The 14,329-nt window shown below is 43.8% G+C and overlaps 2 protein-coding genes across 2 annotated transcripts; both read right to left on the bottom strand.

Annotated features, from left to right (window-relative positions):
* Positions 1-446: 446 nt before the first annotated feature.
* LOC105900042 (cytochrome c oxidase subunit 7A-related protein, mitochondrial) lies at positions 447-2,939 on the bottom strand. The gene is made up of 3 exons (XM_012827293.3): positions 2,774-2,939; positions 1,573-1,707; positions 447-1,288 (listed from the first exon to the last, which is right to left on the bottom strand). Exons 1-3 carry the CDS (start codon positions 2,840-2,842, stop codon positions 1,148-1,150), a joined length of 345 nt encoding a protein of 114 aa, XP_012682747.1. The 5' UTR covers positions 2,843-2,939; the 3' UTR covers positions 447-1,147.
* Positions 2,940-5,722: 2,783 nt separating this feature from the next.
* On the bottom strand, positions 5,723-13,500 carry kcng3 (potassium voltage-gated channel, subfamily G, member 3). Its single transcript, XM_012827302.3, has 2 exons — positions 12,386-13,500; positions 5,723-9,001 (listed from the first exon to the last, which is right to left on the bottom strand). Exons 1-2 carry the CDS (start codon positions 12,988-12,990, stop codon positions 8,353-8,355), a joined length of 1,254 nt encoding a protein of 417 aa, XP_012682756.2. The 5' UTR covers positions 12,991-13,500; the 3' UTR covers positions 5,723-8,352.
* Between the last annotated feature and the right edge of the window lie 829 nt (positions 13,501-14,329).

The raw sequence follows: 14,329 nt of genomic DNA, 5'->3' as shown, positions 1-14,329 counted from the left end.
CTTTCCCTACCAGCAGCATTGAGAGGCCATGCTGGACTTAAATATAACATATGAGGTGGCTTACCACATTCCCCTCAGGTCAGACAAGGGGAAGGCATGCATCTGAGTCTGGATGCCTGCCAGCAACTGCTGCCTGAATGTGACCAGGGTCAGAGAGGGCACAGAGGAAAGACTAGCTTTTCATTAATGCCGCCACTCAGGTGTGTTCCGCGAATGAGCACCAAACGTTCTTCTGAAAACAACCTGGTAATAAGTTCCTGGGGGACACATAGGAGTGGAACTGCATCGGCACACTCAGGCATAGACTAAATGCCACCAAGGTATATTGGAAAAACACAAAGGCAGAAGTTATATTCACACAAGTTAAAAGCAGCAATCTTGCTGTGGTTATGAAACTGACTGAAGAACATACAAAAAAATATCAGATGCCAGGGATTCTCTCTCACTTTTTTTGAAATAAAATATATTTATTGTGACAGTTAAACCTTCGAGATAGGGGAATTTAGGCCAGCACCTTCCTGGTCATGTGTCTTTTCCTGTGTTAGAAGAGTCAGCAGCTGATCCGCAGGCTATGTGCGGTGTCTGATTACTGAGGTGACAGGGACACGTGTGTAATGTGTGCCCACCACTGCAGTCAGACCACACAACTCCATCTGTTACCACTTTTGGGGTCATTTCTATAACGGGGAGATGATGCACGTTCTCTCAAATATCATAGGACACGTGCTGGTGCTAAACCTCCATGACCCTGTAACCCCAAAGGGGTCAAACTTGGTGAAGACTGGACACGGTCACATACATGCTCACTCCAACCTCCTAAGACATAACCTGTATCTGAACCACTGATTAAGAGTGTAGTGATCACCAGGAATTCATTCTCTTACACAGGGACCTGTTGCAGAAAGGCAGGGTCCATTAAATTACACAAATCAAGTATAAATAAGGAAACAATACAATTGCAGGTAATGATATACTGATCGAATCAGAGTGTTGTTAGCAGTGTAACTAATTTCTTTACTCAAATGTGAGGGAAGCGGTAATCAACACTATCCAAAGCATTGCTCCTCTTCACAAATAAGTTGGATTGCAGGGGGAGATAGAGATGGGGCTAGAAAGGCTGTGAGTTCTGAGGGGGGCTTGGGCTTCACTAGGGCTTCCTGGGTTGAGCTGCGATGTAAAGGGCCATCAGACAGTAGAGGGTCCCTCCTATCGTCAGCCCCATGGTGGTCCGGTACAGCAGCTTGTCGATGATTCCACGCTTCAGGTGGATGGGGATGCCATCAGACTTCTACAAAGCAGTTCAAGACAATTTAAATATGCAGTTGACTCTAAAGGCAGGGATATCAGTAACATATTTGAATTTCACGCCAATGGATATAGTTCCGTTTTGATTAAACAAATAAGCCGGTTGTTCTCTTGTGGAGAGGGATTAGTGTTATCTACAGGAAGTTTCAAATTGTCTCTACAGGCAGTGAGCCATGCTGTTCTGGAAGAATTGTAACACCAAAACACTCACTGATGCATGCATATCCCTACAACAACTTGTTTAGCTAAGAGCTTTAATAGTTGTACCTGGAAAATCTTCTGCCATTCCTGAACCTTGTTGACACCCAGATACTCCACGACCGTTCCCGCTTCAGACACCAATTTGGTAGGAACAGCGAAGGTCATAGGAAGGGGCTCCGTTGGAACCGTTGCCCTAAGCCCCTACACAACAAAGACATCAATCCATCAGCCAATGTTTGTGCTTAAGCATCAGAAACAGAGAAGTTTTTGTTCTGAAATTCGAAGTATTTATGCAACAGAATCAGGATAAGATCAAAGTTAAACTCGCCACGATCAAAGTTATCATATGAGCATGTTACACGAAATTCACAAGATAGCATGCTGTGCTGCCTGCTGCACAAGCATCAAAAGGGTAACTAAGGTTAAACGAGGGATGTCTAGGCACAGGTCAACTCTGTTGACCGTATATTTCAAAACCCAATAAATTGCAGCTTCTTACACCCAAATCACGACCAATCTGAAGTGAGCGAGGACTTTTTTAAAAACGTTAGCTAGTTTAAGAATTTCAATATCTCAATATCTTTACATTAATCCACGTCGAAGACAGGTCGGCCTATTGGTGTTAAACTGCTGTTAGTGGTATGAGCTACTAAGCTAGGGGTCACAAGCTCTCCAGTGCCACGTTAGTTAGGTGATGGATACCTAATACTTAACTTAATTTCTATTAACAAAGCCACGTTTAATCAAGATAACTATACACTTAACCTTAACGTTACCTAGCTACCGGCTTCATTAACCTTACAGTGAGTCAATGTTCTGTCTCCCCATGAATTCAGTTAATTCGCTAGCATTAACGTTACCTGACAAATTGCCGGCTGAAAATACTACAGCCAAATGTTACCCGGCTAACTTAGGTCTTGTTTTCACATCTTAAGCCAAGATAAACTCGCTTTATGTTCAGCATGGTGTTCAGATTCCAATCTAATGTTAACGTTAAGCTCTGACATATTTGAGCTAGTCAGGACTTCGGAATCTCCTTAGCCAGTTCAGTTGATGAAGTGACCCCTCGACATCTATACACCACGATATCGCGTGGTGTAACATCCCAAAACATAATTGTATCACCCTATTGATCAACACTGCTAAATATTACCACATGTTTATGGATTAGGTAATTTGCTGTTTTAGCTAGCAACTTCCTTTTGGTGAAGGTCACATCAGATTTGCCAAAACCTCTGTTCATCAGCAAAACCATTTCCTTGCTTACCTGAGGGGCATAGGCGGCCGATGTAGTTCCCGTTAGTTTTCCCGTAACCCCGCTGACTTTGTAATACATGTTGTTGTTTTTTAAACAGATCTTCGTGTAGAGGAAATCAAAAAGCGTCCCTCTTGACGGGCTCTTTTGCAACACCGGGAAGACTAAGGACCCCAACTTCCGGAAGTGACGTAATAGGACAACGACGATGTGCCTGTATAAAAATGCACAAGTCACTAATGCCACACAAACAGCAGTGCTCCACAGCTCGTGAACTGTGATACGGAGTTCTAATAATCCAGTCATCGTTGTAAGGTTGTCCCCCCCTTCATCTTTGATTCATTATTGTTGAAAAGAAATATCGAAAGAAAAACCATGGGCCAAAACTATGACAAAGATGTCGTCTGCCTATGGCAATGGAAAAGTAGGCCATACTTTATGTTGAAGCAGTGTTCATGTGATGCTATGGTCACAAGAAAAAACAACAGTAGAATATCTTATTTCTCAGTAGAATATCTTATGATTTAATATAATATCACAAACTAAACCAGATACAGTTTTCATACACAGGTAATTTCTACTAGAAAATAGAAGATCTATTCAACGATGGCATTACATGTAGACCAGGCTCTGCAGTTACATTTTACCACGATAGAGCCCACATTCTATGTCTACTGAAGCATGGCCTGTGCGCTTTCTTGAGTTATAATGACATTCATAAGCCTTACAACATAGATGCCCACTGACCCTGAACCAGATGTGACCCAGAACTGGGCCGGATACGGCCCAAAGCCAGCTGCAGCCTGGAAAAAAGCCAGCTGAGCCCATACATCAGAGCTGACAAGGATCTTGTCATACAAATTTTAAAAATGTGTTGTCATAAAAATGGGTCCTAAAATGGGTCTATTTAGCAACAAGGAATCACCATGGCCTACAGTTGTGAAATACTGACACATGAATCCATTGCTTGTTTGCCAGTGTTAAAAAAATGGAAATGTGATATCAGTGATAAGAAGAGTATGGTTAGCACTGTCAGTGACTGATACATTACAGACAGTCAATCATGTTTTTAAAACCTGTATAATAATAAACATCATATTCAGTACATTACCCTGTCTGTGCTCTCAGGTTGGCTAGGCTGAAAGTAATTGGGATATCGTTTTGTGATATTTGTCATTTAATAATTCACTTCTGCTTCAGAGAGTCACTTAATGGAATGATTTAGCTTGCTCAAGCTCAACTGAAGTGTGATAAACCCAAGGAAACATTGCCAAGGTCATGTAGCATTTCTAGAGACTGCAGTTCATAGATGTTTACAGAAAAGGGCAATAATCAGTGTTACTTAATAATACCACACGCCCATATTCTATACTAATGTGTTTTTAATAATATAATATTCAATTTTCAGTGGTTTAACAAATATCTTCTGATCTGAGGGTTGTAGTTGAAACACCCACGCACCCACGCATTTTCCATTTAGGAATATTGTGCTTTGTGTAGAAGACTGATCTGATGAGGTGCTCACTTTAAAGGACCATCCCTGCTGGACTTGAAGAGGTTTCATAAGTGCTCCTCGATCCACTCTTCCACCAACCCAATCTAAAGGTTTGGTCTGTCTCATGGCTATGTTTGCCATGCTTATTGGACTGGAACCCCAAGAGGTGCTTGGATAAAGGGCTCATTAGTGAAGATGGAATGGATGACGGAATGCATGACAGCCTAGAGAACTACATCTCTCTATGCCTGTGTGTGTGTGTGTGTGTGCATATGTGTGCTTAAGAGTGAGTGTGTGTGGATGTGCTGACCTTTTTGTGCTTCTTCTCGAATATTTGTCTGTGGTGGGGGCTGTGGTGGTGTACATTTGTGTATGTGGTATGTGAGGTAACATATATGTGTTACAGTAAATACTGTGTGTATGTTTCTACGTGTGGGTGTGCATATAGTTGTTTTCCCCTCTCTGCTCTGTCAATTCTTGTTGTGTGTGGCATGCTAAATGGCCCATTGCCAAGAGATTAATGAAGTTGTCACAACATCATACTGCGAGACCATACATTTGAATTAGTACCCTTAAAACATTACACTTGAAAGTTATCATTTATGGCTAGAGCATATCCTTGAAAGTGCAACAAACATCACGAACAGTCAGCAAACGCACAGTGAGAATAGTCGGGGATACCCATATTTTCTAATTTCATTGACACAAAGTAGGGCATATCAAGCATAAATGGATTGAGTAATTGCTGAATGTGCCAGTGAAGTCATTCTTTATCAGCCAATCACAATAATTCAACCATACCTTATTAACGTTCACACAGAGCTCAGTAATTGTTCTACAGTGGGGCAAACAATACATTTTCGGTAGCGGAGCGGTTAACACTAGAGAATATGGAGGTTCTTGTGCAGGAAATCAATCGAAGGAACTCATTAATACATGGGACTCCCACGTCTATGCATGAACACACCCCAGCTTTACACTGATCCACTCATGTTTGCGCTTAGAATCTTGCTCATGTTATAAAATTTGCAAACTTATTTTGCCAAGTTAATAAATCCGTTTGTGTGTTGCCAGCCGCATTGCCTATAAATATATTAGGCCTCGTTGCCCGAAATTATAATATGAATACTCAATATATATTTGCCTTGTTGAGGTATCTGTAACAAGATTGGATTCTCGCTCTCTCTCTCTCTCTTTCTCTCTCTCTGGTTGCAAGATTGTATGTTTTGATGTGAGATTCAGGCGACTGAGAAAGTTTGTGGTCTGCAGGCTTTTCATGTTTTTTTTCCATCTTTCCTGTGATATCACACACTTCTCTGTGAATTCCGTTGTGATAAGACTAATTGTAATGTCGGAACAATGGAGATGTGTGTGTGTGTGTGTGTGTGTGTGTGTATGTGTGTGTGTAGGGGTGGGGGTGGTGTGCAATCTTCACAGAAAAGAAAAAAAAATAACCAACAAATTGCAAAGTGGAAACATCAATGGCATATATTTGCAATCTGTAATAAGCCCGCATTAATGACCCCTCAAGTTTATTTAAATGCAACCAGTATCCAGATACTGTAAATGTGAAAATGAAATCATAAACCATGTAATTTGACAGTGAAAGTCACCTCTATGAATTGGTTTAATTTGGGGCAGAGAGCGGTGTGACTCTCTTGTAGGATTTGTGCAACACCATAAAAGTTTAACACAAACATTACCCCATTTCACCCTATTGATTAATCTGGGAAAAGGGCCAAGTGAAAGACTTTGACTGACTGCATGGACAGATGGTGCTAGCTGACCAGACTGATCAATGGGGGAAATGTGGAGAGAAACGACCAGGCGAACACAACCACTGAGGTTGCTGAAACAGTGCACCACTTCTTAAAGGGAAAGGCAAGGCTGCCCACGCCACATACTGAAAGTGTAAGCTTCGCTTTTCTTTAAAGAAAAAAAGAAAAAGAAAAAGATCTATCGAAATGTATAGCTACAGTGGAATGAAAACGGTGAAAGTCCTTCAGACATATCTCTGTCTTTGTCTCTCTCTCTGTTCACTCCCTGCATGGCTATAGCATGAGGAGTGACCTTTATATATGGGGACTTCACGAATCATAATCAAACTCATCTAGAACACCATTCAAAGTGCATTCATGGCCATTTACCCAGGGTCAGCGCCTCACCTATTTAATGTGTGGGTGGAGGAGGACCAGAAACAGGCTGTAGAAAATCAGCTGCTGCAGTGGTGCAGGAGAGCCGATGCTTTTCCACAGCGTGACTGATCAGCATGCAGAATTGCTCCATGTGTATATCCTACGGTGTGTAGACCTGCGATCAATAACTGACACCCTGCCTCTACCTTCTGCTTTACTCCCATCCACAGGCCTCGGGGCCTGCTGACAGGATGCTACAAGCCACCTCAAAGTGGACGTGACAGCAAGTCGAGGAGAAGAGGGTGGCACAGACGACAGCTTCAAGAGGAGCATGGCTCAAGGCTGGACTAGGATAAGCTATGTAGCCTCGTGTTTCTGTTTCTGTCGCTGTTTGCTGCTGTTTCTTTTATTTGACGAGGACTAGCCGTTAGCAGCTTAGCGTTGGCCTGAAAGCTGAGGCTCCTCTTGCCTGAAGGCCAGCAATGCAACAGAGGTGGAGAGCGGACAAACAGACAGGAAGTTGACAGGAAAGTGCTCGCTCGGCCTCTGTGCAGTGCGAAGCATCATCTGGACCACCGATTCCTCCATGGCGAACTGTCACTCCGTGGCCTGCCCTGCTTAATACATCTCTCTGTCTCTCTCTCTCTCTCTCTCTCTCTCTCTCTCTCTCTCTCTCTCTCGTCTCTATGTTATCTACCTCTCTCTCCCTCCCTTCTTTTTTCTGACACTCTAAACCTATTAGGGATGTCAGAAGACAGATGGTTGTTGCTAAATGTCTGATTTTGAATATGATGCAGACAATTGTGTAATTGATTTAACACCAACAGCTGATTGCTTAGACGCTGACTGCAATGCCAATATCAGAGTGTTAAGCACAGTTCACTGATTATCTGTTCGTATGAAGCTTTTTGATCATTCAGAATATTTCTCACACTCTTTGGGTAAATGCTACAGCTCTATCCCTCCTGAGTTCTCCCGACAAAGTTCTGGGAAAAGAGAGCTTTTTTTTCACACAGGTTTGACAAAGTTTGATATGATTCTGCCTCTGTTTTAACACATTTATAGATACCACAACGCATGGTGGGGGGGAAATGGGAGTCTGAGAACACATAACTAAATCACACACACGCTGTTCAGCTCTCGCCAGCGCTTGCCAGCTCAGTGGCATTTCAGATGGCATTCAGTGTCTGTAATCCTGTTGCCTGGTGCAAAGCCATGTTTTTTTTTCTCTTTCCATTTTAAAGGGAAATAAGAATAGGTTTATAAGGCAGTTAGAAGAGAAGCCAGCCAGCCAGCCTCTCTGTAGCTGAGAAAGTGATATGAAGGCCTCTTCTGGACACAGACAAGCTGCTCTCTACATGTGTGGCTTAGTCAAGGACATCTAGCCAGAAAACCCTGGTCGCCATAGCAGCACCCTTATGCGCATTCACGCACAACAACCCCCCTCCCTCCCCCCTTCCAATCTTCATTAAAAAAAAACACTCTCAACTAGAGCGGTTGTACATAAGGAACTCTACAGGATGTAGGGTCTTTCCCTGATGAACAGCAATTCAATCCAGGTGCCAGGTGTGTGGTTGGTTGGTCAGTTGATTAACAGAATTGATTGCCTTGAGAGTCTCCTCATGTGGGTTTTGAATGTCTTAATCAGTGAGCTCTGAAGCCTCCAAGGCTTCTCCTCATGACCTCCCACTGGCTCTAAGTGGACAAGTAGACCTGTTTTTGAACACTTTTAAATACAACTTGTGTTTTAAGTGTACACAGGCTTTAAAGCCCACACTGCAATCAGAAACATCTGGAACTTTCTATGGTGGAGAGACTTTGGTAGGCCAGAAAAGGGAGGAGGTGATAAGGGTGATTATTGAGAGTTATTGAGGGGGCTGCCATTTCCATGCCTCCCCATTCAGTTCTATCAGAGTTCTCAGGGCTGCTGTCTTGCCCCATGGCACTCCCTCTCTTGCCCCTCAGTTGATTAACTCGGCGGAGATTTTGCGGGCAACCCGGGCCGAGCGGAACTTGACCTCGTTGTAGCACTGCACGAAGCTGTGGTAGATGAAGGTGATGGGCAGCGCCAGGAGCACGATGCCGCTCACGACGCACAGGCCGCCGAGCACGCGCCCCGGCACGGTGATGGGGTACATGTCTCCATAGCCCACGGTGGTCATGGAGATAATAACCCACCAGCACGCCTCCGGGATGCTGGCGTAGTCCTCGTTGCCCGACCCCAGGTCGTAGATGCCGTGCTCCAGCAGCTGGGCCAAGGCGCTGAAGATGGCCATGGCCACGGCGATGAAGACCATCAGCATGACCATCTCGCGGTAGCACCGGCGCAGGGTCAGCCCGAGCGTCTGCAGGCCCAGGAAGTGGCGCGCCAGCTTGATGACCCAGAAGATGCGCATCATGCGGAGGACACGCAGCGTGACGCCGGCCCGCTGCAGCTGCGAGTTCTCGCCCGTCAGCACCGTCATCGCCACGGAGACGTAGTAGGGCGAGATGGCCAGCAGGTCGATGATATTGAGCGGCCGCCGCACGAACTTGCACTTGTCCCGCGACACCAGGAAGCGGATGATGCACTCGGCAGTGAACCAGCCGATACACACACCTTCGATGATCCTGCGCGACACACACACAAAACACACACACACACAAGAAATGGAGGGAAAACACAAAGACAGAAACAGGGACACAGATTTCACTCACATGTATGTGCACGCACACATACACGGATGAATTAGTATGCATTCATACACACACACAGCGGCATAAGCACAGGCAAATACAGTCACACACAAGCACATGTGGTGACACAAATACACACACATAGACAAGAGGGTTGAGGGGAAATCAAATAGGGAGTGGGTGGGGGGGTGGGGGGGGGGGGGTGGTAAGTGTCAGTTGCCATAGTACACAGCAGGGTGGCACAAAGTGCATGTTACCTTAGCAGCAGAAGCACCCACACTAGTGCAGCTGTCAAATGGCAATCAGGCCATTAAAACCATAAACCTCATTGCTTATTGAACTGACAATCCTGGGCACAGAGGCCAGGTTACCATAATCATATAAACTGTTCATCATGCCTCGGGTCAAAGACGATGTCACATCGCTGGCATGGTCGGGTTTACAAAACACTGCATCAGGTGCTTGGCTGCTAACGTTAACACAGATACGGATGGTATGCAGTTACAAAGACATAGCAATATTCTGGTTCAATATTCATTTTATGTGCCTGATTTCTGTACCTTTGTCTAAAGTGATTCTGCAATGATTTATTTAGCCATATTAAGAAAGATGTACTGCCTCTATCCAAACTAACTGCAAATGTCACATAATATGTCATATGCCACTGGATCTTCAGCCCTGTGATAGAACTAGAATCCAATAGTCAATGACAAAGAGAGAAACGGTGACCATTTAGAAAGCTAGTGAAGTTATCTATACAATATAAAATTGTGTTTTTTGTAGAAATGTTTGGAGGGAGGGATGCAGTGAGAGAGAAAGCTGAAATTAGATAGACAGCATTAAGTATGAGGAAGTGTCTTTAGGCCTTCCAAAGGGACACTGTACTGTAATGTACTGGACTGTAATGACAGGTTCCAGTAAGAAGCTTTGTCTTTGATAGTGCATACCTTTTAATATATTCAACAGCTTAGCACTCTATGGTACGTATCTCTCATTCTCTCATTCCCTTTAGTATACAAGGTGGGAGTACTATCACTAACATATGTTTGCATAAGTATACTACAAATATTAAAGAAATGAGAGGAGGAGAATTTTTAAGATAACATACAAACAACCTGCTTGAGTATTTTTTAGAATATTCCACAGGAACAACTTTCATGGAGATGTTCAGTAAATATCAAGGTTATATATAAGTAATATATCAAAGTAATCGATTTTCCAACATTTTCAATTAATGATGTGGAATACCAAGAGATCTCAAGATGAAAAGAAAATAGGTAAAATAGGTATTGCTTCTATTGAGGGCATGGGAAACAGAAAGTATGGCTGACATGCATGCGTGGGAGAAATCTGGTCTTGACAGCCAGCATACAGAGCGCCATGTTCGCTTGGACGACAAACCTGACCTTTCTTCAACAACCTCCCTTTGTCAGAGAGGGTGGTTAATTAACAGATGTAACCCACATGAAACTCTTACCTATCAGCCCCCAACACACACAAATGCACAGACACATACACACACACACACACACACACACTCACACACACACACACACACACACACACACACACACACACACACACACACACACACACACACACACGTATGCACACATTTCCTAAAGAGATACCAGAGTGAAAGGTGAGTCAGACCCATGTCACACTCAATATCTCTCCACCACCACCTCTCTCTCTCTCTCTCTCTCTCTCTGCTGTGCCATGTGGAGGATGTAGGCTCCTCAAGTATCAGTACCTTGGGAGCAGTCCACGTGGCAGACATTGATGCACGGATGCAAGACAGACAGACAAATAGGTTAATGGTCAAGTGAACACTTACAGAGACAAGAAACTCAATGACTGTAACTAATGATAAGCTGATACAGTTCAATAATTACCCTTCTACACTCATATACACCGCTCTAAAAATTAACACTATGCATGGAATTGTCAGTCCACACCACTGGATGCTATATTACAATTATAACATTTTATAAAAGAACAAACGTAGTCTAACGCCATAGTTTCTTCTCATTTAGTAAAAAGGAAAATATTAGTCAAAACTGTTCGCAGAATATTCCTAAAACTGTGTATAACATTGACCTTATTTCCTGGCCGTTAATGTAAAACAGCACTGTTTGAGAGCTGTCGGCCATGCACGATTAAATAGAAGCGGTTTCTGAAACGGATCCGCGCCTAACGTGGCCCAGACCCAGCTGATTAGCATCACATTAGTGTCGGACCCGCTGCAGCTTAGCTGCTATTTGGAGGGCTGGGTGTGAAGTGTCAAAACGGCCGACACGTCAGGGATCTCGGTTTCAGAACCATGGAGAGATCCCAGTCGGAAGTAGCCAAACAAAACCAATCTCACCGTTTAGCTTTTTCGCCTCTATCAATTTCACAGTACAGTGCAACATACAGCGTAGCCAAGGTTACTATTTCATATGACATACTGTACACAGGAACACATTTGTCTGTAAGTGTGTAGGTTATTTCCAGCTAAATTTCACACGCGTTTTCAACTCTTACTCCTCCACATCCTCAGCGGGCTACGCCTTGATTAGACTAAGGACGTTTTATTTACTTTGAAGCTGAAAGATAGAAGACAGAACACATGAAATCTGACAGAAAACATGACAGCACAGATTTGACACTCAATCCATGGCAACAAATGGGGAATTGAGTGGCTACGCGCTGGAGGAACTTGTCAAAATGGACAGATGTGAAAAGGATTGATAGGGCGTCCCCCTCACACCCTGTAGCCTACTCAATGCCACTGTAAGCTGTAATTTGATATAGCCTGAGGTAGAGTGAAGATGGGCTGCCCCTGGCATTTCTGGTTCATTAACATTCAGTCGATTCAACTTAGGAAAAAAATTATCAGTTTCCATGAGCCCATTCATTACCCCCCTTTCTGACCCCTTATCATTTGTATTCCTCAGAAAAAAATGTGCGCTTGGAATTAATTTAAGGTGTTCCTATTGGAAACATTAATTTGACTGACCGAATGTGAAAGTCAATTAGACTGACCGAATGTGAAAGTATTTTTAATAGATGGATGCGTCTACCTGACAGTTGGGCTATTCAATGAAAAAATACAATGTCTGGATTTTGTTCTAGGCCTACTCAAACTTTAATGCAACAGTAAACTGCTATGTTTCCGAGGTTTTTTGTTGTTTAATTTTTTTTTACAATTAAATAGAATTCCCTATCACGTTATCCTGATGAAACTATTTGCATTGCTGTCATAAGTAACATACATTTTTTGATAAGGAATAAATACATAAATATCCAGATATGTGATTTAAAGAGTTTCTGTACCTGTGCTCTTCCACGACATTACTCTCGGCTGTTTTCCAGTCCGGTAAAGTGCTTGCGCAAAGTATCACCATAGACACAATGACAAAAATCATGGACACCGAGGCCAGAATTTGCGCTGCCACCGAAGAGGTGGGCTCCTCAAACGTTCTGCGCAATCTCTCCAGCCACTTGGAATCGCTAGGGCGCTCCGGCTGGTCCTCGTCCCTGAAGTCAGCAGCTTCGTGGTCCTCCTCGGGAGATTGTGTGTAGGTGTCCGACATGCGGTCATCCAGTCGTCGCTGGCAGCAAAACTCCAGGTGCGAGCTTTCCAAGCCCCAGTAGACCATCTCGTTGTAGAAGGAAAGTTCGCACATCTGGGGCACGAACCTCAACTTGCCGTATTTTACGTACAGCATGATAAAACCGAACGCCTCAGAGTGTCTGTCAAAAAAGAATTCGTTCCTCTCCTGGTCGTAGTCATCACAGACTTCCAGCACTTCCCTCTCCGACGCGCAGTTGTGGAGACGGCTGACACGTCGTAAGGGGAAATCCTTGATAACGTCTTTCGGGAGAGGGTACTTGGTGCCCCCGACATTGATGATGCAAACGCTTTTGCCAAACTTCATTTTAGTGCGCTTCGGATTTAGTGCGCAAAAGACCAGAAACAACTTGCATGTTACCCGTCGTGGTTACAGACGGGGGAATGTCTCTCCCCAAGACTTCCAGGCATCATTTCTATCCTCCGAGGACAGCTTCGGGTATCATGTGGAGAGGATGTATATGCTTCTAAGCCCGTCCACGTCATTTTACAGTGAAGAGAGTCCTAGAGTCTAGCGCTTCTCTGAGACTTCCGCGCCGCCACAGGATGCGTTCCCCAAGCGCACCACGTATTACCAGTACCGGGTGCTCCACTGGACTGCCTCCTACAAAGCAGCTAGTCAGCCCACAGTCCCGATAAGTGATGTCACACACAGGGGCACCCACAAGATTCTCGTTAATGGCAGCCTATCACACTCAAGAAAGTTGTGCCACCATATAGTGTGCCACGCACAACCTAAGAGACAGCAGCTTATTTTCAGTAAACGTAGAGAAACCATCTATTGGCATAAACAGAGGTGAATGAGAGCGCCTAAACATGGGGCAGTGTGAGAAAGAGGCAGTAAACACAGGCATCCTCAGAACTTTAATTATAATGAGAATGTTTGGATACATGTCTCCTGTCTCTCTTAGGATGGTGCACAGATCAAAAGCAGTTCCCTAGTTGTGTGGCGCCAGCTCGAGTTCCAGCTCCACATCCACACCAAGTATACTGCACATCACTATGCTAACTCAGTGATGGCTAAGTTCTTTTTTGTATTTTAAACATGGCCACGTTATTACATTTATAACATTCGCTTTCGCCAATTCCGCTTCAAGTTCACTGGGCTACTGCTTTCAATGAGCTACTAATCAAAACAAAACTGCCAGCCCGCCCGGTGCCACTACTGGAGTACGCAGTGGTCACCCACTCTCTCACACACGTTCAGACTAAATACACACACAACGATAATAACAAAAACTAGCCTATAACAAAATGAGTATACGCCTAAAACGGCACTTCATAAATAAGTAAGCTCTATTTGACATTATTACATCGACCATATCCCAGATATTGGAAATAGGTCATGTTTGCTCTCTTTCTTGAGTAGCTTCAGCTTCTGGCATCTTAATGATCGATATGGTCAAATTAACTCAGGAGAGAAGGACTTCAGTTCCTTTGCCATTACTGGTGTTTGCTCACCTGCTCAACAGATACAGTGCCATCTCAGTTTCTTTAATAGTAATCAGATAACATGTTTACACAATCAGTTAATTTTATATTTACTTACACATGGGATTGCTTGTTTAGCTTCTCAGTGGGAGACACTGACTGGTCCTACATGTTTTGTACACAGAGCACACAGACATTTAAGTCAGTAGCTAATG

The sequence above is a fragment of the Clupea harengus genome, chromosome 13, assembly GCF_900700415.2.
Source record: "Clupea harengus chromosome 13, Ch_v2.0.2, whole genome shotgun sequence".
Taxonomy (NCBI): domain Eukaryota; kingdom Metazoa; phylum Chordata; class Actinopteri; order Clupeiformes; family Clupeidae; genus Clupea; species Clupea harengus.
Note: the sequence above shows the minus strand (reverse complement) of the source record. Positions and strands in the feature narration are given on the sequence as shown.